Source organism: Plasmopara halstedii (genome assembly GCF_900000015.1).
Source record: "Plasmopara halstedii genome assembly, contig: Scaffold_816, whole genome shotgun sequence".
Classification (NCBI taxonomy): domain Eukaryota; phylum Oomycota; class Peronosporomycetes; order Peronosporales; family Peronosporaceae; genus Plasmopara; species Plasmopara halstedii.
In genome coordinates, this window is record NW_020187732.1 from 2,003,148 (window position 1) to 2,030,364 (window position 27,217).

General features: G+C 44.5%; 10 protein-coding genes across 10 annotated transcripts; 5 read left to right on the forward strand and 5 right to left on the reverse strand.

Moving 5' to 3' along the window:
• Positions 1 to 72: 72 nt before the first annotated feature.
• On the forward strand, positions 73 to 875 carry PHALS_14349 (uncharacterized protein; the record flags this gene model as incomplete). Its single annotated transcript, XM_024730144.1, has 3 exons — positions 73 to 217; positions 276 to 484; positions 543 to 875. 3 exons carry the CDS (start codon positions 73 to 75, stop codon positions 873 to 875), a joined length of 687 nt encoding a protein of 228 aa, XP_024580450.1.
• Positions 876 to 2,155: 1,280 nt separating this feature from the next.
• On the forward strand, positions 2,156 to 2,360 carry PHALS_14350 (uncharacterized protein; the record flags this gene model as incomplete). The annotated part of the gene is made up of 2 exons (XM_024730145.1): positions 2,156 to 2,201; positions 2,254 to 2,360. 2 exons carry the CDS (start codon positions 2,156 to 2,158, stop codon positions 2,358 to 2,360), a joined length of 153 nt encoding a protein of 50 aa, XP_024580451.1.
• A 2,184-nt stretch (positions 2,361 to 4,544) lies between these two features.
• PHALS_14351 (Uncharacterized conserved protein) lies at positions 4,545 to 6,696 on the forward strand (the record flags this gene model as incomplete). The annotated part of the gene is made up of 7 exons (XM_024730146.1): positions 4,545 to 5,492; positions 5,563 to 5,892; positions 6,001 to 6,186; positions 6,258 to 6,359; positions 6,425 to 6,523; positions 6,582 to 6,618; positions 6,692 to 6,696. The coding sequence occupies 7 exons, from the start codon at positions 4,545 to 4,547 to the stop codon at positions 6,694 to 6,696; spliced, it is 1,707 nt and encodes a 568-aa protein (XP_024580452.1).
• Positions 6,697 to 6,790: 94 nt separating this feature from the next.
• PHALS_14352 (DENN domain) lies at positions 6,791 to 13,912 on the reverse strand (the record flags this gene model as incomplete). The annotated part of the gene is made up of 1 exon (XM_024730147.1): positions 6,791 to 13,912. The coding sequence occupies one exon, from the start codon at positions 13,910 to 13,912 to the stop codon at positions 6,791 to 6,793; it is 7,122 nt and encodes a 2,373-aa protein (XP_024580453.1).
• Positions 13,913 to 15,024: 1,112 nt separating this feature from the next.
• On the forward strand, positions 15,025 to 15,433 carry PHALS_14772 (uncharacterized protein). The gene has a single exon (XM_024730149.2). It carries the CDS (start codon positions 15,202 to 15,204, stop codon positions 15,427 to 15,429), a length of 228 nt encoding a protein of 75 aa, XP_024580454.1. The 5' UTR covers positions 15,025 to 15,201; the 3' UTR covers positions 15,430 to 15,433.
• Positions 15,432 to 16,691, forward strand: PHALS_14353 (Ubiquitin domain; the record flags this gene model as incomplete). The annotated part of the gene is made up of 1 exon (XM_024730150.1): positions 15,432 to 16,691. The coding sequence occupies one exon, from the start codon at positions 15,432 to 15,434 to the stop codon at positions 16,689 to 16,691; it is 1,260 nt and encodes a 419-aa protein (XP_024580455.1).
• Positions 16,692 to 16,844: 153 nt separating this feature from the next.
• On the reverse strand, positions 16,845 to 17,663 carry PHALS_14354 (uncharacterized protein; the record flags this gene model as incomplete). The annotated part of the gene is made up of 1 exon (XM_024730151.1): positions 16,845 to 17,663. The coding sequence occupies one exon, from the start codon at positions 17,661 to 17,663 to the stop codon at positions 16,845 to 16,847; it is 819 nt and encodes a 272-aa protein (XP_024580456.1).
• A 114-nt stretch (positions 17,664 to 17,777) lies between these two features.
• PHALS_14355 (anthranilate phosphoribosyltransferase) lies at positions 17,778 to 18,897 on the reverse strand (the record flags this gene model as incomplete). The annotated part of the gene is made up of 2 exons (XM_024730152.1): positions 17,778 to 18,605; positions 18,673 to 18,897. The coding sequence occupies 2 exons, from the start codon at positions 18,895 to 18,897 to the stop codon at positions 17,778 to 17,780; spliced, it is 1,053 nt and encodes a 350-aa protein (XP_024580457.1).
• Positions 18,898 to 19,399: 502 nt separating this feature from the next.
• On the reverse strand, positions 19,400 to 20,518 carry PHALS_14356 (annexin family; the record flags this gene model as incomplete). The annotated part of the gene is made up of 2 exons (XM_024730153.1): positions 19,400 to 19,846; positions 19,913 to 20,518. 2 exons carry the CDS (start codon positions 20,516 to 20,518, stop codon positions 19,400 to 19,402), a joined length of 1,053 nt encoding a protein of 350 aa, XP_024580458.1.
• A 3,242-nt stretch (positions 20,519 to 23,760) lies between these two features.
• PHALS_14357 (uncharacterized protein) lies at positions 23,761 to 24,025 on the reverse strand (the record flags this gene model as incomplete). Its single annotated transcript, XM_024730154.1, has 2 exons — positions 23,761 to 23,856; positions 23,912 to 24,025. 2 exons carry the CDS (start codon positions 24,023 to 24,025, stop codon positions 23,761 to 23,763), a joined length of 210 nt encoding a protein of 69 aa, XP_024580459.1.
• Positions 24,026 to 27,217: the final 3,192 nt, after the last annotated feature.

Below are 27,217 nucleotides of genomic sequence, written 5' to 3' on the forward strand. Positions count from 1 at the left end.
TTCAGCACTTAAAACGATGTTTTCGCGTCATCTCGACGCTCCAAATCCATTATTTAATGCACGTGGAGTACCATGGGTGCAAACACGGCCAGCGGAGTCGCCCAGCGACATGGACAGAGCATACTAGAAGTTGGTGCACGCCACCACGTCGATTGCGAATTCGTTCTATCGCCAATTCGACATCCAAATCTATTGTCGTTATCAGGCGATCGCCAAGGTGCGAGATACGCGTTTTCGATACGCGTAACTCGTATGCGAGGGATAGATCGAAGCAGATATTGCTGCATGCCGTGAAGACGTGGTAAAGTATCTGCCACCTGCATCGTCACTGCATTTGTCGTCGTCGTCTCCCATGACTGGACCCAAAGCGATGGGACAAAGTTCTTCTTTTGTTTCGGCTATTAGTGAAGACAGTGGGGATCCGAAACTTTCCACTTATGACATTTACGAATTGCGTCACGGCGATCAGCAAGGTGTTGCGAATGTGGGTCCCACAAGCTGTCCGACTCCGGATAGCCGAGACATTTGATAAGGAGATGTAGCTTACCACGGTGTTGGCATGCCGGTACAATGTTTTTTTACATGGAAGTGGGCAACTCCGTCTGGGTCTACTCTCTGCAACGGAATCCTCTGTGGTCGAGCAATCGACGGAGGTATCGATAGCATTTTCGTCGACGCTACACTTGTATAAGGGACGCAACAATGAGACGGTAGCATCCTCGGATGCAAATGCGAACGCGATCGCAAAGATGGATCATCAAATGTCAAAGGCGACTGAGTCACTGTGGGCTGAGCTTCGACATGTGGAGATGAACGGTCACGCAGCAATGTCTGCTCTATGGACGGAAGCCGCTCGGCGTCAAGCGGAGAATTAACGTCCTCGTGACGAAGTTCATCAACTGCAGAGTGCTGTGGCACAGTGTGATTTGACTCTTGGGTTTCAACGACGCGTTCAACCTTGTTCACGATCTCCGTCACCGGACTACGATCAATCTCGGTTGTATAATCCGTGCGACGAGAGGAATTGCTAAGGTATGGCTTGAGCAAGCCTACATGAAACGTTGGATGGATACGGATGCAGCTTGGTAAGTCCAATGTACATGAGTTACCGGCACATTTCAAGACCTAGAATAGGGCGACGTGTCGGACAATGAGCTTGGAAGATCCTTGGCTAGAGATGGCAGCGTCAGTCATGTTCTTGGTACTGACTACTACATAATCACCTTCTTTATATACATGTGCGTTTCCACGTCCATGCTTATCAGCATTAGATTTCCGTAATTCTTGCGCTTCTGCCATAACATACCGGACGCGTGATACAAAATTTTTCTAGGGTCATGAACTTGTCAACACTTTGACAAATCTGATGCTTGTCAATAGTAGTGAGCTGGGAGGCAATACTTGCCGAGCTCCTCCCACTTCCTAATGTTGCGTGACCCCAATGAGAAAATGAGGCAATGCTGGATGGCGAAAGCCATTAACGTAAAATGCCGTAAAGCCAGTTGAAAGCATGGACCGCTTTATTGATGGCGAATCTGACAATCTGGAGCATATCACTCCATGTCGTCGGCGACGATACAGTTAATCTGCGTAGAATGTCTTTTGCAAAGTGATTCGCGCGTTCAGTTTGACCATCGGTCTCTGGAATGTCTATATTGGCTGTCTCTCGGCAAGTACTTAATAGTCGAATACGCTCGCCCAAATGTCCGCTGTGAAGCGCGTTTCACGATCAAATACGATTGACTATGGTAATCCGTGATATCGAAAGACATTATCGATAAATAATTGAGCGCTCTGTTCCCCCGTAACAACTCGGTACGATATGCACCATCTTGCTTAAACGGCCTACAAGGACCAGAACACCATTATGCCCAGCGACATCTGGTCGAGCTGACGGACCGCCAGCAATGTGTGGGCACTGGTAGACTAGAGCCTGTATGTGTAGGGAGGGCTTCACGTGCTGACATATGTCGCACGTACGAATGTACTTCTCAACCCATGCATACATTGTAGGCCACCAAAAGTTGTGTGCAAGCGCTCCTTAAGTCTTTCTTTGACCGGGATGACCTGCGATAGGCGTATCATGTAGTTCATTGTCCAACTTGTGTCTCAAGCTTTTGTTGTTGGGTATGAAACCCCGATAGCTATTTCTTTCATGTACTTGGTAGTACAATTACCCGTCCTTGAGGGAGTATTGATGAGTTCGACCGCGACATCTCGGGGATGATGTCAATGAGCCTCAATCATCCGTAGCTGTCGACCACAAAAGGATAACAGCACAAGCTGGGTCGCTTGGATACGCTTGTCGTATCACGTCAAATACGCTGGAAGTAGCTCGCGCAGTCACGGATGATTCGTAATCGGAACGTCGAGATTAGGCATCCGCCAAGGCATGCAATCTACTCGGCTTTAAGCCACTGTAAAGGTGTATTATGCAACGAAAGACAACCAACGGGTCATCCGTTGTGACACTTACGGCCTTTGAGTCACCATACGCAGCGATGCGTGGTTGATATAAACGCAGAATGGCTTGGACCCCAAGAGGTGAGCTTTAAACTTTACCAAAGCATATTTCGCTGCTAACAATAACTTGTCGCGAAAGGAGTGATTTTGCTGAGCTGCCTTCAGCTGCATCGACTGATATGAGATGTCCATTAATATCTTGCTACAGCAATGCACATCCAATCCCAAAGTCGGAGGCTTCGCACACGACACTGTATGGTAAATCGTCTTAAGATTATTCCAATCTAGGCGCTGCCTGTAAGTTGTGCATGATATCGTCAAAGGCGACTGCACGATCATTTGTCTATAACCACTCTTGATCTTTCTTTAACTATATCGATAACGAGCGTGCCATGTGGGCATGAGTTTTGGTATATCATTGAAGATAGTTGGTCAAACGTAACCATTTTCTAAGATCCTTCTGGTTTGTATGCGTCGGCCATTCTGAGATCGCTTTGATGTTTGCTAGGTCTGCCCGAACAACAGGCAAAAAAACAAACCTGGTACTTCTTCGGCACAAAATATACGTTTATCAATGTTGGCAAAAAGCTGATGTTCTGTCCTCACGCCAATACCTGTTCCAGGGGTTTGAGATGGTTGATAGGTAGACCTGTTTCGGGTTCCGAATGGGTACAGATGTCATTGAAATTCGTCGACGAGAAGATCACAATGGACCAAATACATGCGTAACGAGAAGGTTAAACGTTGCTGGCGCATTATAGAGTCATTGTGGCATCGCAAGCCACTTTAATAGCATACCGCTAGGTGTGCTCACTGCCGTATACGGAATCGATGGAGAATCCATAAAAATATGATAGTAGCCGTCTACGAGATCAAGTACGCTAAAGAATTTCGAGCCAGTCATCTTGTTATCAATGGCATCTTTGCAAAGATTATAGGTCTGTGCTGGCACGGTTTTGGCGCTCAACTTGCTATGTGTATACGATACGCCATTTGCTACTGGATTTGCGGATGCAAAACGTTGGCGCACTTTGGAGAAAGTTACTCTCTTTCGTCCACCCCTGCTGTTGTTTAGCAGCACAGAACGTGTCTATAAATCGGATCGCTCAGCTAGCAATGACCATTGATTCAATAGCAGATAACCTGCATTTGGCTCAATTGATCCGCGTCGCGTTTCAAATCGCTGTCAAAATTTACGAAGACACTTGGATCCAGGGCATAGGACGTATTAAACTCTCTTGTTGCTGCGCTTGCACGACGATCCATAACGACTTCGGCAAGCGCGCCATTCTTGAGGTCTTCAAGAAACTTGGAGAAGGTTAATTTTTCTAGACTCGTGAGAGCAGATATTTCTGGCAGTGGGGCCATATATGCCTGGACACGTAATCCCGTCACTGCGTTCACAACTGAATTTTGTGCTTCCACAGCGGTATGAACCATTATATCATTTACCTTTACCGTAGATTTGACTACGAGAACGATGACTCACACGGTAGAAGGGCCTATTGGAGCGTTGTTTTTAGCTTGTGGCTCCCACATCACTTTATCTACTGGAGCTTTGGCTTCTAGCACAGTTCGTACTGTCGGAATATGACACGTTCTCACAATAGCGTTAGCAACTGGAGTCTCCACAGTAGTGCTATTTATGGAGTATATGATTCTTCCGCGATAGCGTTAGCTATTATAACGGTTACTTCCACAGTATAATTAACTACTGGAGCATATTGGGCTTCCACAATGGACTTTACTATTGATGCGTGTAGGCCGTTCGAACCAAACGTCCTAAATATTGCCTCGTTCTACAGACTCGAACTAAGAGTCTTCCATCATGCAAGCGGTGTCAAACTTGAAACGATTAATTTTTCACACCTTTCGCTTTAATCTGCAGTAGCCCAATGTTTGTAGGCTTAAAGTGACGATCACTTCTCAACAAAGAGGATAATGTCATCTAAATAGTGTTTTTACTTGATATTGACGCAAAAGTTTGATAAACAAAGATGGCTACATATTTTGGGCTAGCATTAAATAATTGTATCTCAACTTTAGACATCAATCTTCGTTAAAAACGTAAGTACGTCTAGATGGAACTGACGAAGCGCAAGGTGGGTCCGAGCCCTTCTTCCTCTCCTCCTCTTTCCCCTGGAAGCAAGGGCATTCGTGTAACTGAGTTCGATTCGCGCCCTGTATGTATGAATGAGATTCCTCGTCGCTACGTACAACAAGGGGTTCAACTCTTGCTAACGCGCGACTCGGATGCCAGGAGATGTTGGACATTATCGGGATTTACACGAGAGCTCCAAGAGATGTTTCTACCAGTTGGATATCCGGATAGCGTAAGCGAAGATTACCTTAGTTTTCAGTTTTGGGATACATTACAGGCAATGTGCAGCTACCTTCGTGGGGTATTGGCGACTCAATCAGTTTTACAAAGTGTTGGTGTAGGTGATGACAAAGCTACACCGTTAGCAGCAGCATTGCAATGGGTTCTTCGTGATGGGTCGGGAATGATTGGAGGATTGACTTTTGCCTATTTTGTTGGACCAAAATTTGACATAAATGTTAAACGTTGGCGTTTATTTGCTGATGTGATCAACGACGTGGGATTAACACTTGATATGGTTGCTCCATACTTTCCCACTTTGGTAACTGAAGTACTCTGTGTCTCAAGTATTTGCAAGACAATGTGTGGAGTGGCTGCAGGTGCTACAAGATCGTCGCTTATGACGCATTTTGCTAAACGAGATAATATGGCTGACTGTGCTGCAAAAGAAGGATCGCAAGAGACAGCTGTGAAGCTTTTTGGATTGCTCTTTGGCATGTATTTCGCCAATGCAGTCAATTCGTCACCTTTTGCGGTTTGGTTTGCTTTTCTACTCCTTACGCTTGTGCATGTATATGCTAATTACAATGCAGTAGCATGTTTGTGTATTCCCACGATTAATCGTACTAGAGGTCTTCTTCTTGTACAACGTTTCTTGGCTTGTAATTACAATCATAATAAAGAACAGGTGGCTCATCAACTTGGAAATGTGAGTATTTATTATTCACGACTGATAATACGATGGACAAGATCTGATTTGATTCACTATGTTTGATTAGTATTCTATTCGCAGTATAAATCAAAACGAACCGATTTTTAAGGATCCGAAAGTGCCAGTAACGACTCATGTAATCATGGGATCCGAACTCCGTCAAACTGTTTGGACTTCAACAGATCTTGATCAATTGCTTCGTGTCTATGAAGACGAAGCATATTTACTTACAATTGTACATAATCACGTCCATGTCATGTTTCGAGATGAAGCAACACCAAAAGATGAGCTTCGGGCATTTTTTCAGGCTATTTTGGTGTTACAAGCTCTAACGTCTGCTTCACCTACTTCTGCGATTGAGCATCAACCATTACTTGAGTCAACGCATGGCAAAATGGTACTTGATTTCCCTTTGTTTTATCAAATTCTACAGAATAGCGGATGGCGTACACACATGTTTCTTTTTAATACGTCAACTTGGCGAATCAAATTAATGAAACAATAGAACGATCAATGTGCTATAAAAAGCTGGTTAGTTGCGTTTCTTCTCATCTTTCAATCTCTGCATACGATGGCGTTATCACCCGCTTCTTCAATGCCTGATCTCTGTCTGCTTATTAAGCAACGAGATATAGCACGGCTCCGGCTAGCGCTTGAGACGTATCCTACTCTTGTTCATCAGTATCGATGGGTATGGATATATGGACCAGCTTTATACGTTTTTTAAACTTGTTAATCACCAAAGAAAATGATACTTTTAAGTCTGGCGTAACGGGATTGCATCGAGCAGTTTCCATCGGTGATATCAAAGCCGTTGCCTTGTTGTTGGAATTTGGTGCTGATGTGAATCAACGAAGCATATGGGTAAAGGATTTTCTTCTTCTCTTTCCTTTTCGATTCTTCATTTATCCTTACGTTCTCATCCACAGGGTTGGTATACTCCACTTCATTTAGCTTGCAAAAGTGGTTGTGAAGAGATTATTTGGTTACTGCTTCAAAATGGAGCCAAGTGGGAGACGCTTGATAAGGTGCGCGCTTAAGTGAATAAATCTGTCATCATTCCGTCACATATATCCTTGGTAATAGGCTAAAAGGACTCCATTGCAATGGGCCATTTGTGCAGGTAAAGCTTCCATTGTCAATCGCATTGACCAGCAATTGAAATTAAAAAAAAAATCATCATGCTCATGAACAAGAATGAAAAAATTGAAGTCTGCACTAACATTTGCAAATTGATGCTGATAAATAATTTCTTAAGGAAAACCTACCTACCAATATAAAGCTCCTTCTTATAATCATCGCTTTCCTTCTTGACCACCACCTGACGTGCGATTGCTGGTGGATAAACTACTTAAACTTCCAAAACTTTTCAATTGTGGTGTAAATGAACTCACAAGTGCCCGCGAACTTCTACCACTACTTGTCAAACTGACTTCGTACTCGCTGGATCGACGTTCGAGGTGATTCAAACCTCGATGAATTTCTTCTTTTGCAGCAGCTTTTTCTTTTTCAAACGCTTCAAGTAGATCCGAGTTTAAGAAATGATCAACAAACGCATCAAAGTCGTGCGAGGATGAGAACCACGATTTGATCTCTTGTCGCTTTGAATGGCCACTAGTGCTCAAACTCTTTTTCTTCTTTTTGCTAACTTTTGCCTTGTCTGTACACAATGTTAAGAGCTTGTCATAAAAGTCACGCAATCCACTAACGAAAGCGGCCGCACACTCCGAGTCATAATGCTTTCTGTCGTCAAGCTCACTGACAACTGATGAGTGCACGCCGGACTGTATATGATGATGATTATCTGATTCGGAAGTAGAAACCGACATAATCCAGCTATTTCCTGAACGACTCGTGTTTAAAGCATCGTCATAACTTCGAAACGCTCCGTCCGTCACTGGAGGAGAGCGAATAAATGTCACGTTGGAAGCAGAAGTGGGAGTTGTTGCCCGCCGGTTACCCATTTTCAAACGCATCTTGTGGCGTTGTCTCGTAAGTTTTTCAATTCGATCCAAAAACTGTCTTCGCCACTTTTTCGGCAATGGCACGGCATTCCGAAGCATTTTATCCGTTGCAAGCGCGTCCACGTCATCCAGATTCACGACCACCACACCTGACGACAAAAGGCGTGGATCGTTACCACATTTTCTCGAGAATGTACAGCATTTCTGCCACGTGTCAGCTGTTGCACCAAGCAAAAATGGAGGTTCTTCCTCAACTATCTCATTCGACATCAAAGTACCGCTAGGAAGACTCTCATTACTACCACGAGACGAAGAGTACGAACTCCCTCCTGCGCTGCTTCCGCTTCCAGTGCTCCAAGCTCGCCAATCGTGCGAAAGTCGAGAAAATGATCGACGGCTCTTTGGTCGTGTCGCCAGCTCCGCCTGAGCGTGGTGATACATAGCATCGTAGAGGAATCGCCACGATGTTACTGGCACAAACGGTAAGAACGTGTGTTGCCATCGAAATGGCTCAAGAAGCTTCAACAAGCTTGTCGTCATTTCTTGAATCTGTGGGTACGAGTTTCCAACGACTACAACGGAACAATCCATCAGAAGCACACCCACAAGTTTCACCAATAATTTGGCACCAAGAAGACGCATTGTGCGTAATACACCTGTGCCAACAGCAGCATCTTCCGCTTCAAGTATGTCGTACTCGGAAAGATACCAATCCGGTCGTGGAATTTCCTGACGCCAAGCTTTTGTATCGCCCTCCTGTACACGGAAAACTTTAAACTGAAGTTTTGGATGTGTGCCGAAAGTTGTTCGCATTTCCCGTGAGTACTCGTATCCAATCGATAGCACCAATTGTCGATCTTGGATCAATGCGTGTGAATTTATACGCGAAACATCAAAATCTAGCATTCCGTTTGGGTTTCCAGAATTTCCCTCTGAAACAACTCGAGTTCCACCTGGTGTTACGACAGAATCTGTTGACATGTTGTCAGCGCCGCCAAAATAAAGAACTGCAATTTGTTGTGGATCAAACGCATCGAGCAGAGTGCGTAAATACCGCAAATTGGACGATCGAAATGCCGACGTTTCAATCTTTCCTTCCACGTATTTCGATTTGGCATTACGCCACAAGTTAAAGATCCACCACAGCTTCTCCGACTGGACTTCATCAAAGTCACACAAACCGATCGCTCCATTCGAACTACTACCTTCGTCCCGTCTAAATGCGTCGCTTCTTTCTAGCAAAAATTCTTCACCTGATGGCAACGTTTGCAGGTCACTAAGATCAATTATTTTCACAGACGATGTGGACTTCAGCGAAAAGTCCGTCTTCTCTTCAGACTCGGTGGCAACAAGAATACTTTTTTCCTGATATTCATGTCCGTCGCCAGTTCGCGATGACAATAAATCGACGCGTGGGGACGAGTACGCGGGTACCTCTGGCTGGGGAGCGGACCGTGATCGTTCTCGTGTATACCGTCGCGATTTTCGTTCGCTATTTTTCTTGAAAGTATGTCCACTTTGCACAGCAGCACCCACCTTTCCAGAAGATGTTGGAACATTTGGTCGCTCACTCAACGAGGCCAAACCTGTTCGAGGTGTTGCTGAGCTTTTAAATCCATACAAACCTGCACCGTCATGATACGGTGAAGGTGCATTGGACGTTAACATTTCAGAAATAGACGACATGGATTGATTTTTCTTGTGACTAGCTCGTTTGCCTCCTGCAACGCCAGCACTTCTTGGAGATGGCGTAGACGGAATTTGTCTACCACTTGCACTTCGCTGAGGCGATGGAATGGGAATTACACTCGAGAAAGACGACGATCTGGAATTGCTACTGCCGGCACTCGAGATAGAGAGACTAGAGCCCGATGGTAGCGCAGCAATAGCTGCCGCTAGATTTGATGCTGAACCACTCGGAGGCAAACGTTTGTGAGACTTTTGATTAGCCCGAAACGTTTGGAGCTGATGTACGATACTACTAAGACACATCCGCGCACTTAGAAGTTCGTCCAGATGCGTCAGTAACGTTTCTTCCACGTATTCAGGCACACGTTCAAATTGCTGAAGTTGACAGGCAGCAAGAATGAGTTGCAACGTCATTGCTTCTAATTTGACAATGAAGCCTTCACTAAAATTCAGAATAGGTACCACACAAAATCTTCCTTTGTTCAATCCACGAGCATTGGGCATTGCGAAGTCCGTATTAAATCCAGAAGAGTGTAACATTTGTGCATCGGCGATGTCATGAAATGCTACACGACGAAAAAACACACCTTTCATAACACGCACAGCTTCTTCCCAAAACGCAGTTGCTTCTTTGAGATGTTTCTCGCTCTTGTACGACGCAATACGTTCAAGCCAAACCCATACCTCACTACAGTAAATTAACGTTTGTAAAAAACATGCGGGGTACGCCACTTGTTCAGCCAGAACCAAAGCTGAACGGAGCAATTTTTGCGCTTCCAGAAGCGTCTTTCGGGTCTTTTCAACGGTATCATCACCTCCAAGATCTCTCACTTCCAATGCGCTTATTGTTTCCTTGTCTGAACTTCGACGTTGCAAATGAGACTTAAGCATCTCATCATCCTGGTTACTACCAAGCGCCAGAAAAGAGCGCTGAATAGGTGATAATATAAATGACACGATCTCCAACAAAACTTTGAGCTGAAAAAGACTGTCGTCTAGCAATCGATATTGATCAAAAGCCGTCCAGAAAGCATCAAGCGCTTGTTCTTCGGCCTTTCTAACATCACGTACGCACGCGACAAAATGATGCATTCGCTCATTCAGACGTGATTTTTCATCCTGGTTCAAACCGTATAATGAAACACCTAAAGGCTTGAGCATCTCTTCGATCTGGGAAGGAGACACAACGGTTCCAACAAACGAAGAGCTCGTGCGTCCTCGTTTAGCTCGTGCATCAGTATCGCGTCGAGACTCACTTCCACGCTCTTGCTCCTCTTGAACTAGCGCACGAAGCACTTTGCCGTCCAAGACATGAAGCTGAGCTTGTTTCCGTACATTGTCACGATCATTTTTCACATGGGCTAATGAGAGCCAAGCGTATGCATTGCGAAAGTCCCGTAGTTTGATATACATTTTGACACGGCAAACAATGTACCGCAGAGTAAACGACATATCAAAGCAGTAACGAGCTTCACTACCCATACCGCCTAAACTTCTGCCGCCACCACTGCTGCTTGTACCTGGCCCTGTACCACTGCTACTTCCTGGTCCAGTAGTGAATCCTTTGATGTTCTCTTGTAGTCGATCACAAAAAGCAGTTGCCTCTCGTTCCATAAGCGAAAACATGTGACGACAAGTATCAAACATACGCATTTTCAAAGCGTCTTCAGCGAGCAGCATACGAAGCTGTGTTCGTTTTCCACGTGGTAGTCGTGCACTGTAGTTTAAAAGGTGTTCCACTACCCGCATACCCTCTAAGCAACGACCACTAGAACGGTACACATCCCGAACAAGTAAATGTAGATTAATGTCATGATTAAGCCACGTGTCCACTTCATTAGCGTTTCCAGTACTTCGTGATGACAAATAAAATGAACCCGAAAGGGAAGATGATACTGAGCTTGATGTGGCCGTCATCATTGTGCCGCTTCGAGTTGAATGTGCTTCACTGCTTGAATAACTCGCACTGATGGCTGATGATAAAAAGTGTGGTGGAAGTAAATTCGTGTGATCACGTAAGAAATGACATGCAGTAGCCAAATATTCTTCAGCACGCGTAAAATTGCCTTCTTGAATCCACAACTTAGTCATCTCTTGAGTTAAATAAACGTAAACTGTGATATTTCCTTGTCGCTGCGCAGCGTATGTGACTTTCTCGTGTAGTGGTAACGCTCGATGGACATCATCAGCTTCAAGCGTGAGCTTACATAACAACCGATCGAGTTTTTCATACTCAGAGCCTTGGTTTAAGAAACTAAAAAGCGTCCCGGCAGCTTCCAAACACAATATACCATATCGATACTTGTTATTTTTAATCAAGATATTTCCCAGACATTCCAATGCTTCACGACCTAAATCGGATAAAAGACCATCGTTATTAAAAACACTGAGACACGAGACCGACAAAGATTTATCGCGGCTGCGTCGAGAGGATGTAATAGAGATTTGAACCATTAATTGCTTAGAACAGACATCCAATAATCGCACAGCTTCGTAAGCAAGTGTTTCAGCCACGCGCAAGTTACCATGAGATGCATTACACACGTGCATCGTTGCAAGGACTAAAGCACACTTGGCTTTTATAAGTGGAAACTTTGCTGCTGCAATTCGTTCATAAAAGAAAGTCAAAGCTGATGTTCGGGTACGACATGACGGTCGCAAGAGCTCAAATAGTTTGGAGTTCGCACTCCATCCACCCAATCCTTTCGATGAATCAAAACGCTCATAACCGCCATCGCGGGGATCTGTAGTTGATGATGATGAACTACTTCGACTATCTCGACAACAAGGTAAAAGACCCACGAGACTTGGATCGACTGTTGCTTCATCGTCTTCAAATTCCAAAAGCTCTTCAAGTGCTGGTAATGAAATCTCAGCCAATGCACTTTTGCTATCGTATAAACTCTGGATATCACACAAAACAAGCGCTTGTAAACAAATAACATCAGATGTAAGAGCATACTGTCGTATCTCATTATCGGTTTGGAAACTCAGCTTTTCACTTGATGAATTGTGCCCTGTGTATCGATGACTGCGACTGTCTGGACTTGTATTTAGATGTTGGAACAATGCACCATAGTATTGAAGAACTTCGGTCACAATTTGAGATGCTGAGTCTCCAATAACTGGTTCAAGTGGTCGAAACGATGGTAATTGATTACAAATTTGCCATTTGTATTGGTATTCCCCACTAGCAAATCCTGCTAAATGATGACAAACATACCGAAGTTCAAGCAATGCCACAACATTTGAAGCTTTCGGAAATGCTTCAGCACAATGTACTAAAATGTCTTGAAATTGTTGAATCCAATAGATTGTCGTTTTATTACCTTGAGATGATGATGCAGATGATGCAGACGAAAGCATAGACAATGATAAGTGAGTTGCAAGTGGAGTGTCAGGTTTTGGACCGTATAATCGTGCTGCTTCTTGCAAAATCTCGATACTACACCCAACAACATAATCCAAGTCAAGAGGTAAAATTTTCTCGGCCCACTGTTCATCTGTCATTCCAGTTGTTGATACTTTTTCAAAATACATTCGTAGCAATTCCCGATTTTCTTTCTCTTCTCCAAAGTAACGATAATAACAAATTTGTTTGAAGAACATGTCAACAAATTCACGTCCAAATGGTAATGAAACTAATGCATAGAATTGTTGATTCTTTAATTGTCGTGGTGGTGGTAATCGCTTTTGTTCAAGTTCCATGTGCCGAGATACGATAGTACATTGAGGTACAATAAGATCCATTAACCATTGTTCATAACGATTTTCACTTAAAGTTGGAAAATGTAAACGATCGCGTTCTAATTGACTAAATGTAGTCGATGGTTTTGGATATCGTTCAATTCGGACAGCATAAGCAGATGAATTTGCGACATCCAAAAGTCGTAATTTGTCAACTAATGTATACTCGACTGAACTTGATGATGTAGCTGAAATCGACGTGATACTAGATCGAATCCCATCAGAACTACCATCAGCACTTGCTGGAGATTGATGTAATTCATTCTTTCGTTTTTGAAACAATGGTTCATCTGATAATCGACGTTGTTGTCTCGTACTTGTATCAAAATTTAATCCCATACCATCATCTAATTCGTCATCATCAAGGAACATTTCACCATCTAAAACGTCATGAAGATTTGGTAAAAAGAAATTTCCATTTTCTGCTCGTCTTCTTGTTGGATCCATACTATTTTTCAACGATCCAAGTGTCGAATCAGCTTCATCATCAAATCCAAACTCCAGATCCCAATCTTCATCACTGTCACTATGTTGATACTCGTTATGTTCATGATGAAAGTGTGAAGATGAATGAGATTTAAGAACATTTCGAGTCTCATCTTCATCAGCGTGACCACTACTACTACTTGAACCACCAACTTCACTTCCACGTCGACTTTGTCCAATCATTCCATTTGAACTACTACTACTTAATCGTTTCACTTGATTTTCACTAGAACCAATTTCCAAATTCTCGTGTCGTTTCCAACGTGAATGTCGTTCCGTTGATATAAAATCACTACTCCAATCCTCAACTTCGTCTTCTATTGATGCAGAAAGACCTACAACAACTTGATCATGAGATAATTGTGGTGTATTCTGAGTACTTTTTGAATGGTATAATGTCGTAGGATGACGACGAATTGAAGTCGTATTCGACTGAGAAGTAGGAAGCAAAGGTGATAAAGCATGATCTGAACTTGTGTCTTGAACCGTCTTGGGCTCATTCTTTTTCTTCTTATGCAGTACTCGCTGCATCTAATCGTTACTTTTAAATAGCTTATTAGATGGCAGAATGATTAAGCATAAGGTTACGTATCCCCCGACGTGTATATAATAAATGAGAGACGTCGTTGAAAGAAAACACTTGACCTTCCTTTAGTGGCGCTGGAGTGCGAAAGTGTCCAAACTTGATGCCATTCTGGCTACGGCCGCCCACTCCGTCCGTGCTGTGCAACAAACGTCGATACGGTGAAATTTTCAAAGCCCTAACCGTTCTGCAGCGCGACAATTAAACTAATCAAGATATCAAAAGAAGGAGGGAAAGAAAACCAAGATTAGGTAGAATACAGTGCACATCTGCTTTCATATAGATTCAATATTACAGGTTTACCTTGCGACAGACAGTACGTCAGTCTAATTCACTTATTTAAGGCCCGCTCTGAAACGTCCAGTCAAGTAACAAGGCTTAGAAATTTATCATTTTAAGACCGCGACTATTTTCGTTTGGCATTAACGACGATTGATTCATCTCAATGTCAATTGCATTCAATACGCTTCAAAAATCAAACCCAGTTTAAGTAAACAGCGGCAAAGACAGATGGTTTTACATCAACTCACTCTTTTGCTCTGCCGAGCTTTTTTTGGCGCCCTTTTCTAGCGGAAGCAGGTCCCGTAATTGCGTCCTCCGGCTTTTCAAATTTTTAGCCGAACTATTGTAGCCATGTCGAGGTCAGAAACTACAATTTCGATGGTGGGGTGAAGAACACGTTTAAAGCACTGATTTCTAAAGATGATCATGACAAACTTATACTTACGATAGTATTAATTTTGGCCACAAGTCCAAGAAAATTTTCTTAGTTTTTTGTACCCTGACTTTTGATTCAGCATGAAAAATGACACTGTTCCGATAACACTGAATGTCGGGAACTTTCCGACCAGTCGTGCCATACCACCCCGAAATTTGACAGCTAGTTGAGAAATTTGAGCTCGCTTTTGCTTTCAGTCTTTTTTTTAAATTTCGTGCAAATTATTTATTTTAAATGTATCAGTCAGTCATCAGTACCAAGATTGGGCACTTGAGTCACAAAAATATGTAATCGCTTCCTAAATTTCGACTAAAACACAACCCATCATTGCATTCATTTCCGATCTCTGACTTCACCCTTAACTTTTTATAGTTTTATGTGCCACATAATTGGAAAAGGCGTGGGCGAACAGAAATAAATCAGTTCGCGGTCTTTATCCCTATGAAGATCTGAAACCTAAGAGCGTCCTGCTAAAAAACAGAAAAAAGCAATGGCGCAGATTGACTGACTCCAGATACGATGAGGGCAATTGATTATTGCCGAAATGTGCGATATATCATAAGCTTTGCGGAAAGTGTAGCTAACCTTTATCTTTTATTATTTTTCCATGCATTCAATTCTACAGTCTGCAATGCAGTGTTCGATTGGCTATTTGTATACTTAATTTCCACCAATCTTCGTGCGCAGAGCTTCGCCGCGTGGCGTTTCTGGCTTCATTCCCACATCAATCCTAAACAGCTCATTTGACCATGAGCTCTCCATCGCCTTCTCTCGTGAATCTTAAAGTGCGCAATGTTTACATGCCATCGCAATCGCTCGTTCTATCACTTGATTCAAAAACACTCGTCAGTGATCTCAAGCGTCAACTTAGCGTTGATTTTCCTTCCTCGCCTGCTATCTCGGCTCAAAAGCTTATTTTTGGGGGTAAAATTTGTGGTGATGACGAGTCACTGGAACAAATTCTGGCTCAAATGCAAAGCAGCCAATTGAAGGAAGAAGGAAATGTTGACGAGCATATCGTGTTTCATTTATTGGTGACTTCCACAGGCATTCAGACAAGTGTTGAGCCCAAGACACCACTGCAGACTCGCAACTCCTCCAAAATGGTCGAGACTCCCCCAGATATAGAGTCTCGACCATGCATTGTTTCGTCAGAGCCTAATTTGCTGAACATCCAATCAGAGAATTCAATTTCCACGCCGTCATCACACTTAAGGTCTGGCCAGATGCAGTCTCACCATGATTTATACAGACAGAGCGTACTTATGCAGCAACAGGCTATGGTGCTACATCAAATTCAATACTTGCAGATGATGCTGATGCAACAGCAAGTCGCATCGACGTCTACTGATCATCAATTTTCGCACAATTCTCAATTTGCTGCTGCTTCTTATGGAAATTTTTATCAAAGGATGCAGTCTAATACGTCACACGCTCGACCAAATATACCGCAGACAGTTGCACATGAAGCAGTGGCAGCTCCAGCCCCAATACCTGCTCAAAATCAAGCTTTTACTTCACCGCCACGGACACGTTCTTTGCTTGTAGAAATGGTTTCTGAAGTTTTTCGTTTGCTGGATTTACGCCTGGCATTTAAAATGGCGTTTATGCTGCTTATTGTTGGAAAGGATACGCCAATGGACCGAGTTATTATGCTGATATTGCTCTCATTTATTTCGTACCTGCACATTACTGGCATATTTGCTAAACTTTACGAAATCTACAATCGACGCCGCAGTCACAATTCAGTCAACGAATCAGACGTTCCTCTCAATGTGAATTTACCGGGAGCAGCAACTGGTGCAGGGGTGGCCATCACTAACCGGTTCGAGACTGTGATGCGTGTTTTAAGTATATCAGCGGACCGTGGCTTTCGCCAGGACGTCAAGTCTTTTGTGGTGGGGCTTCTGCTTTCGCTTGTACCAGCTTGGCGTCCACAACCGATTTTTGGGGCGCCTCCTGTGGTCGAGAATGCGATGCCAGACGGCGCACCACTTCAGGGAATTTAATTTTTGGATATGATAAAGATGTGGTGCAAGTGCGAAAAGAATGTAATTTATAGCAGTAAGAGGAAGGAAAGAGTGTGAGGAGATTACATGCAGAGAGAGTTCCCCACTTGTTTTTTATATATTTGAACTGCTGTCGTTTTCTGATGATAGAAACTAAACAGACTCAAGCGGTGCTTTTTTTGAACGTGAGAAGCTTCGTTTAATTGCGTCAAACAGTTTTTCCTTTGGACGACTCAATAATCGCTTTCGCAACTCATTCACCGAGCTTGTAACCTTTGTTGACTTAGTCTCATTCTGTTGTTCGTCAAAAGAAATGTCGTCTTCTTGACTTATAGAAATGGAAGGATCTGCGACATCGATACCTGATTGATTCTTCGGTTGAACACAGACATGTGAGATTACGAGAGATTTGTTCCTTGGGAGATCACAATTTTTATTAAAACCATTGTCCAGCTGCACCGCAATCGAAAGTCGTTGCCGTGGTGTCGACTTTCGTTCCAGAGTTGAAGTTGTTGTAGTATCCAGCTCTTGAGAAGTCAACAATATATCGGATGTCTCTGGTTGTAATTCTTCCGAGCTTTGATAATTTTCAGTCATTGAGGACAAATATCTATCTTCGACTTGATTGTTTTCCTTAAGTGCTTGCGCTGCCGAAGCCAAAAAGTTTAAATGATTGGGTCGTGAAAGCTTCATAGATTCAGTTAATTGTTGTTTCTCAAAGTCCATTTCGATACATAGCGATACCGGAGCTTTAACAGCAAAGTACAGACTTTGGATCGCAGCTTCTGTCGCTGAGAGTGCTTGTGTCTGAGGATTAGAACAGCAGTACGCATTTGTACAGCCAGAACGTTGGCAACCGATAGTTAGCATAGCAAAGTATGCTTGTACGAGCTGTCGAGCGTATGTGTAGTCGAATGCTGATGCTGCTACATCGCTCGAACCACAAGTGTTAGTAACTTTGTCGCGATTCATGTTAAGGCGAAAATGTGTTGAAGAGCTGAAAAAGATAAGTATTTTTAACCTCACTCTCTCTATAGCTAATCTTATCATCTAAAACCTTGTATCTCATGGCGCTTGGAGATGATGTTAAGGCTGTTCGTGCAACTGTCGCGCCACTTGTACCCAATTATTAAGCGTGTCCAACGCCTTTCCGGACATGAGTTGCTTCTTAGCCATTTCATAACCAAGCTTGATACTGTCGGTGAGACCGTAGACGTACAGACCCGCACCAGCGTTGTATGCTATAGTATTGCCTACTGCATTATCGCTTTGAATTCCACCTGAAAATACCTGACGCAAGATAGCAGCATTTTTTGTAGCGTTGCCTCCCTTCAATTGTTCCATCGTCACGACAGGAATTCCGATGTCTTTAGGGTGCAACTGGTAGCGTTGGAATGGTATATCTGCAGCTGAACGAACATCAACTATGTTAGCTACTCCTATTGAGTTGAGCTCGTCTAGTCCGGCACAATGCACAACAAGTCCATGCTCCACGCCCAATTCTAGCAACACTTTGCCAAAAATATCCAGCAGCTTGGGCGTATAGACGCCAATAACTACGCGCTTGCATCTTGCCGGGTTAAGCAGCGGGCCAAGGATATTAAAGACACAACGAATGCCAATAGCTTTGCGCACAGGTGCCACGTAACGCATTGCTGGATGAAAATGTGGTGCAAACATAAAAGCAATCTGAGCACTCTCGAGACACGGACCTACGTGGTGTGGCTTGAGCATGGGCACACCCAGCTCCTCTAGCACATCGGCCGAGCCAGAACGACTTGACACCGATCGATTACCATGTTTAGCGACAAGTGCTCCGCATGAGGCAGCCAATATCGCAGCCGCAGTACTGAGATTGACGGTATTAGCTCCGTCGCCGCCAGTACCTACAATGTCGAGCGTAGGGCGTCCGGACTGATGTTACAAGAGCAAAGTTAAGTTAGTATTTCCAGCACGATTTTTTTTTAATATGTCCACGCACTGGAATGTATACGTTTACGGCCTCCGAGCGCATGTGCTTTGCGAAGGCCGCAACTTCAGTGACGCTTTCGCCTTTAGCGGCTAATAGCGCTAGCAAGACGCCTACAGCTACAGGATTCTCGGCTGTTTTCTCAGATGTAATTTGCTGGACGCAAAAAGTAGCCTCAGCTTCTGTTAGGTCCTCACGACGCGTCAACTTGGCCAGCAATGGGCTCAGTTCCATCATAAATCAATTTATTAGGATCGTTGTATTACCATATCACATCATTTTAAAACGGTATCGTAATACTAAAACTTTTTTATTTTACAATGGGCACATCGTTACTTTACTCCAAACAAAACCATATAAACGTCGATTTTGTTATTCTGTAAATTCTTTGCTGTAGACGATGCATGTTCTGTTACACTAGGTTTCGTATAATCTTGTGATCAACAATCTGCACAGCTTTTCGAGCATTAAAAAAGCTAAGTGAGTCAAGTGCTCCCTGAACTGATCATGCTAACTATGAACTTCATATTATTTAACAGAAAACGCTGTAATACCAAATTACATCTTATTGAACAAAAAACGTTGTGATACCCAATTTTTGGGTAACACTTTCGTGTTGAAGACTTCACCTATTCGGCTAATGGTCATATTCAAAAGCAACGTTTATTGATAAAAAGTAATCGTATGTAATCTTACTTTGAACATTTGAGGCTATATTTTTGCCTATCTGTCACGACACTTAGTCACGAGCATCAAATACAGACAGCAACAGCTCACCATAGTCCCCACTTACTTCCTCAGCGATGCGTTCGCGTAACTCTTTACCATATTTCTTCTTGTACACTGGCTTAATGTCACGTAGAACGATGTGGTAGCGTACTACAGCCGAACTCAAAGCGTTTTCATCCGTGCCAAAACCCTTCAAAGATTCCTCAAAGAGTTCAGCCAATAGATCTAGTGGCTCCGTCACCATACGAATCAGAAACAGCACAGCCTTCTCAGCATTGCCAGTGAACTCATGCGCAGCAGCTTTCACAAGCGGCTCCGAATACTTTTTCTCATAAGCAGCGGCAACTATGCGCAAATGCTCGGGCGGGCTAGCCACCAAGACACTAATAAAACCCTCCTCGTCCGTGCCCATTTTGCCACGTCCCGTCTTGTAAAGCTTTTCCACGTCGGCTTCTACCTTACCAGCATTATGGATGTTGGCATCGTAGGGTATCAGCGCAGCCTGCAGCGACGCCAGAATTACCTTTTGAAAATCACCGTGCAAGTCGCTATCGAGCACGGAGCCAAGATCTTCGCCGTACAAGTCAAAATATGTCTTTTTAAGAATGTTAATTTCAACATTAGTACGGCCCACGACGACAGGATAGATAAGTCCTTCCTTCGTGCCCAGACCCTTCGTGGCCTTGCGCAGAATACCAGCTTCCGCCTCAGGAAGAGGTGAAGCTAGTAACTTCAGCAAAAATTCATAGTGACCGGAGGTTTCGTCGTCCAACAGGTCACGCAGGCTCTGATTGTGAAGCTCTTTGTAGCGCTTTGCAATAAAGCCACGTTGTGTAGCTGTCTTACCCCCTAGCGCCTTGTTCAGCTGCTTCTCTTTGGTGCCAACGCCTTTGGTGGCGTTGAAAATTTCCTCCACGACCGAGTCCGTGCCAGCTGGATATGAAGGAGGCTGACCGTTCCAGGCATTGTGTGTAGAAGGCGGATACAAGTTGAGCATCGTAGGAGTGGAGATACTGCGTAGCAAGCTGATTCGTAAATGAAATTGATCATGAAACACGAATACTTTTATTGGATTCTTAACTGGATCTTGGGGAGTTTTTACCGGTATCGAAAAACAAATCACTCCCATACGTAGTAGATCGCCAAAAGAATGACTATGATACACAGGGTACGTACCCTATTACGGTTTAAGTATGCATTGCACCGTTAAATAACGAAGACGAAGTATCATAATTTACCACCGATATGATGGGATATGTAAATGAGCTATGCATCACACAGATAATGAGTTTATTATTTAAATAATAAGACAGATATATCGGGTACTAGTATGAGCTAAACTTAATTCCAACTATATGTTACTCTTGCAGAAGAGCAAACTAGGTACCTAGTTGCATAAGAGGCTTTCGTTACCTGTCCTGGATGAAGCGTACGAGCATATTCTTCCTCCGTGCGATTGGAAATGAAGGCTAGAAGAGTGAAAATCTCCTCTGCGTGAGATGCACGGCAACGCCATTCTACTTGTCAGCACCTAACGGCATTTCACATTTTTTAATAACGTATTTAAAATAGTTGCTGGACTCCATAAACGGTGTGTATAGCGACGCTGTCTGTGGATCGTGTCTGGCGACAATTAACTGGTAAACAAGTTGCAATCGCAGCGGTGACGGTATGCCCTCCCTCAAAGCTGTTATCATCCGTTTGCAGAGTCTCCGGTTGGGTGCGGCTTGATCGCTTTATCTTGGTCGGCATATCGTGAGTAAAGTCCATCACCTTATCCGCAGTTGCATTGCCCCCGCATCTTGCAGATCAAACACACCTCGCGGGATGACAAATTGTACACCGCATTGAATGCAAAACCCACCACATTTTAGAATAGGCTTGGTGGAACCGTAGAGCGTACCAACCAAGCAGCACTGTACATGCAGGACGACCCTGTGTCCTCTTTTCGTTTGGTGCATTAATATGGAGTGCGCTGGGACGACTGAGAACCTCCCGCGGAAAAATATTGGGTGCCATTAGGCGCGGCAAAAGTGGCTGGATCAGAACCTGGCTTCATTGTATTCTGTAAGTTGAAATGAATGGAACCAAGGGAATCAAATCTCTGGTGCTCAGAGCCACAACACCATGGTTGTTCGCTGTCAAAATCAATGTCCCTTGATTTTGAGACCGCAACAAAATCTTGATAGGCTCAAAATTTTCATGCAATTACGTTTGATACGCGACTGCTAAAAACGGTAGACAGTATGCTGAGGTATTAAGCATGCCGAATGCGCGAACGATATCTGTGCGCTTACGACGAAAACACTGGTTAGACTGCTGAAGGTTTCTTCAAATCTTTTTTGGTAGTGAAGAGGTCGACAGCGTAAATCGATGTTCAGACAAAGATCCGCATTTTAATTTCTGGTGTAGTCAAGGTAAGACGTGAATACAGCCGTATGTTTCGTGGGTATGTGATTAGTCGCGATCATTGGGCCCAACAAAGCTCTCTCTTGGTAGGGCCTCAGTAAGGTACGGTTATACCCTTCGCTACAAAGCATATTCGCGATTGGCGCGGGCATGACGGTGGAATGTCTTACATGGATACCGTGATCTAAACTAACTCAACACTGCTGCGCAATTTGATTGAGCAAATGTCGTTACCACCAGCCCTAAGTGGCAGAAAAAGTTTTCAATCTATATGGCACAATTGTTCTCACTGTAGATCTTACGCTGTAACGAGTTTAGTCTGAGCCATAGGTGGCGTATACAGATCATGAACAACAATGCACGGCAACATCGTCCACGCATCTATCGCAGAAAATGGCGATACAGGAATACTTCTTTGCCGAGCACACCTTCACGGAAAAATATAAGGGGTTACTTTATGGGGTGACGGATGCGCCGTCGCATTCTACGATGTTGACTTCGCATAACGATGACGTGATACGTACTGCAGATGAATCGTATGCAGTATAAGTTCCATTGTTGAGTGCTTTGGGATGGAGGTCTTCGATTTGGGGTTAAGCAACAGCAATGGAAACATGCACCGCTATTACTTGTACCAGAATGTGCTATTTGATAGCACGAACCTATGCTTCACTCAGCCTCTGGGAGTTTCTCATGAAAATGACCCCAGGTACAGAATACTATAAGCGCAAATGATATGGCCACTTGGGCAGAGGAAAACATATAGCTTAATAAGCCCTTTATATACCTATGAGGCAAAACGTGTCAGGGTTCAATTTCTGAGCCAGCCTTTCGATCTATGCAGAATGAGAACAGTTCATCAGCATAAAGTACACCATTGGACTTCCAAAAGAAGCGCCTGGTCATCCCGGTGTTGAGAGTTTGTAGACTGACTAAGCTAAACAACTCATCTTGCTGCCATTAGCGACACCATTACCGTTGTGTGTGACGCGAAGCCGGTGGCCATTGCTTCGGATCTCAATCCACTGTTTACCGCACAACTGTTGAGCTTTGTTTGGGGTACTTGACTTGAAATAGAGCGTCCCTACCTCCGGCCATTCTCATTCAGATGGTCCGACCAAGCTCCATAATGTGTGGTGAGATGTTATCGCGAAGCACTTGCGTTGGGTAACCGCGGCACTGAAGCAAAAAAAATTGCGTTCTTTGAGTTCGCACTAAAATGATGCATTTTGTAACTTTGGAGGCAATATTTGTTTATCTATGGAAAATCATCCCCACCCTGTGTCGTATTGAAATCGCCACGAAAGTGACAACGGCCTGAATGGGAAACAAGCTAACGATGCGTATCGACTTGCTGATACCGTGGATGTACATCATTATATGAGACGAACCCTCCCTTACCAAATATTTGCCTTGTTTTTCGTTCTCATCCATGATACATTGTAGCGCTCCACGCGCAACCACCGCACCAGAAGTTTCTTCGTCGCCAATTTTACCTAACAAAGCCAAATTTACGAGTAAAGTGCACATTGCGCTCCTTTCTTTAATGTGCCAACATAGCTCAATGATGCGGATAAATTGTGCGGCTCCCGCGACCAGCTACGCCCGAACAAACTCGGCGTCGGGGTGGTCTTGATGAGAATGATCACTGTACCTATGCAAAACCTTGAGTTCATTAAAAGGCACACGGCAAATCCACACTTTTTCTGCTAGATCCTCTGTGTGTTTGTGCAAGTTCTCCGCGCCCCGCGTCACCGCTACACAAGTTGCGCACTCAGCTCCCGTTTCCTACGGTGAACAGTGTCTCGACAACCCGCCGCGGAACTCACGACAACGTGCATCTGGTCGCTGATAAATCACATCCACTTTTTGCAAATTCAATCATGTTGTGATTGGAAGTTTAATCCATTCGAGATCGCCGACGCACAGCAGTGAACCCCTTTCACGCCTCTCATGTAGGTCTTATGCTACGTGTATCCCTTTCGCGTCACTCATACGGATATGATACTGAGCGCTTGTAAATTGCTCCGAACGCTCTTTCTGATCACGTATATCACCCTTTGATAAATGTACCAACTGCACTTGAAGTAACAGCGTTTAAATCGAACCGCACCGTCTTTGAAGATTGTTCATTTGACACTGGACGCTGGCAAACGTGTCGAAGAGTCTCGTATTTAAATTGCCAGTCACTGTAACATCGCTTATCCTGCCTTCCGACATTGCACATCAGCTTCTGGGTAGCAGGCGTCAGAGAAGAACAATTTCTGGCGCTGTACAATGCACGAAGTAGTCGTGTAATTGGACGCCCACCACCACAAGTTATGGTTGTAATGAGCTTACTTAACCCTTATAGTCTTTCAGGTAATGCTAACGGCAAAGTCCAAAGCTTTATCCTGGTTAAGTCACTCACTGATGATAAGACATTGTGATTAGCGACCACTTCAGAAGCTGGCTTGATCAGCGGAAGGCTCTCCGAGCTCTGGTTTTGGTATCCTAAATAATCCCAGTGGATAGGTACCGCGCTCGACTTCGAGCTAAAGTAGGAGGCGCTACTGTACTCACAATGCGGACTTTTCGTGTGGTGCTCGCCAACTGGTGAAACTGGTGAAACTGCTGCAAATGATGAGGAGCTCTTTGAGTGATAGGTGTAGCGGCACCGGAAAGTTATCTCGTCTACTTTCCAGCGAAGCCACAAAGAAGTGGACGTGTGCGTTGAGCACCATCTCCGATTTGGATTTGCCAAACTTAAGGCGCAACGCCGACCTTCTGCATATTGTCGCCTGCAACACATGGAACAATCCATAACGCTCCAGCGAGCTCTGTGGTTTCTCACTCGGTGAGTCTACGACTACAGAAGCTTAGGGCCATTGCTTGAGATCCGCTCGTGGCTCTTCGGCTTCCCGGGCAACCGCCAAGAAGCGCGGGGCACCCAACGACGTAAAGCGTCATGATTCTTCTGTTCATAAGCGTTCACAACGTCTGGGTAGTGGCATGTTAAACCTCCGCAAGTTTTTGGTGTCGGGGTATCCCCGCCATTTCACGAAATATTGAGTTTGACCCTATCAACGAAGTCGACCCATAATGCGTATTGCGTCATATTGTACACCACCAATCTCATCGACAAAAGTCGGCGGCGGACGATGACGACTTGGTCGATCGCCGTTCGGTGACTCGCTATGCTCTTCGAGCATTGACGGATATAGCCCGTCGTCGTCGATATTCTGCCGAGCATCTTTCCGAAGTAGCTTACCGCTGTACGGGAGAACTTTGAAAGTCTGGAGCACTTTGTGCGCCAACTGCCGCATGTTGAGAATAATCATGCTCTGTCGGAGCGGCTCCTAGCCGTCGAGTAGGCGAATCGAAACTTCGCGCGACGGTGGAGAGCCTTGCGCCGATGGAAATGGAAATTGTTGCACTCCGTGCTCAGAACTAGTTGCTGGCTCAACTTCTGAGTGGCCGAGCGTCTTTGGGCGCCGCCACGGCGTCAATGCTTCTGTGTTCACTAGCGCCGGATCCTGGTACGGTTTAAGCAAGCCCACATTAAACACCGGGTCGGTGGGTATCCTTCTCGAAAGGTTCAGCGTGTACGCAAAGTCTTGCTTAGCAACGACCTGAAAAGGTCTAATAAACCATGGACGGAGCGTCATCTTAAAGACAGCAGAAACGGCATGTGTAGGCAGGTTTTTGGCATTTATTAAACCAGGTCTCTGACCTCAATGTTTATTATATTTCTCCTTCCTCTTCCGTCTGCATATTCCTTCTGCATGTCTTGGCTTTCAGCCATCGCGTCGCAAATGTGCTGTAAGACACTCAGTCTGGTAGATGGGAAGTCTCCGACTTTTTTTTAGAGAGCTGACACCAACTAGCCGTCTTGAGCCATTAGATGGCGGCATCAGCAGGATTAACAAGTCCGTTTATGTAGAATGACGTGTAGACGGTAGTAAGTTGCACTGCATTGTTCAGGGTGAACTCTACGAATGGCAACATAGCGCTCCAGCGCTTCTGCGTCTCAGCGCAGACGCTGCGAAGAACGTCTTCAAGGACGCGATTCAGGCGCTCAATTTGACCATCGGTCTGCATAAGGTCCGCTGTTGACATAGTCAAATTGGTGCCAAGCATCCTGTAGACCTAAACTTCCCAGTGAAGCATGGCTTTCTGTCAGAGACAATTGACTCCGGGTGTAACGGGGTGACACGTACCCTTATACGAGAGGGCGGGTCGCACAATCTTGTGCGACCGTGCGTATGTGTGTATTACACAGTTAGTGTAATAACACAGTGGTGTGGCTACAAAGTAACAAAAAGCCATCACGTGGAAGGATTGCCAGTAGTAATACACATTACTATATTAGTCCGAATTTTCTATAGTAATCAGGTATTACTGTTTTTATTAGGAGGAACGTAAGGCCGGTGACCTTAGCGTAGCTTCCTCAAAGAAGAGACCTACGGCAGCCCTACTACACCGGGTGTCCGTGTTGTAGAATGACACGATTGACAAACAGCGTCGCTGTACCCACACCATCGATGGTGTAAGATGAGCTATCTTGCTCAAGCTCAAACGGTCCACACACCCGTATTTGATCGCCGAGTCCTTCGGCAGGCCAAACACAAGGTCCATACTCATTAAATGGCAACACTCGGATGGTACCGGTAACCTGGCTAGCGGCGCCGCAGCATTCAGAGAGGGTTTTACTCTCTGACATGTCTCACACGTAAGCTAATATGTTCTCGTCCATTTGTACAGTTTGAACCACCAGTAGTGGCAACTCACTCAGCTGTTCGTCTTTTCACAGAGCTGAACGTCTTTAACGACAGAGATGACCACTTAGTGGGGTGTCGTAGGCATCATAGAGGATACGATATTATCTCATCGTGAGGAACTACAATCCGTGGCGTATTCGTCGAATCTGTACTATAATACAGTGCAACCGTGCACACAATCGTGCCGATAACTTCGTGTCCGAGTTTCATAAATCCCTGCCCCCAAAAGCCAGTAGTCGCGCTACATACATACGATCACTCGCGTATGCGGCGTGAATCAAATCCGTCACTGTCGACGTCACCGTCGCGACACGAGCAAGCTTATAATTTGGTCTGCGTGACAACGCATCAGCAAAAGCATTCTGCTTTCCTGGCTTATACTCCACCTCAAAGTTATATTCTGCAAAGAATGAGAGCTACCTGGCCATTCTCTGCGAGAGATGAGGCACCTGAGTCGCAGTGCGTAATGACGAATTATTTGTGTAGATCACAAACGAATTTCTCTCCGCAGCCTTAAGCTGGCTAGGTTCGAACGCGATCACACGTTTTTTCTCCCCGGCGTCTGCTTGCAGCACGATGGCAAAGTGAAAGCATCACAGAAGACGATCGGGGTCTGGCAACGCCAGTATTGGTGCATGAAGGAGGCTGTCTTTGACCCT

Bases quoted from the DNA above. Each gene is read 5' to 3' on its own strand.
- PHALS_14772 (XM_024730149.2), top strand. From the start codon at position 15,202: ATGAGGGCAATTGATTATTGCCGAAATGTGCGATATATCATAAGCTTT.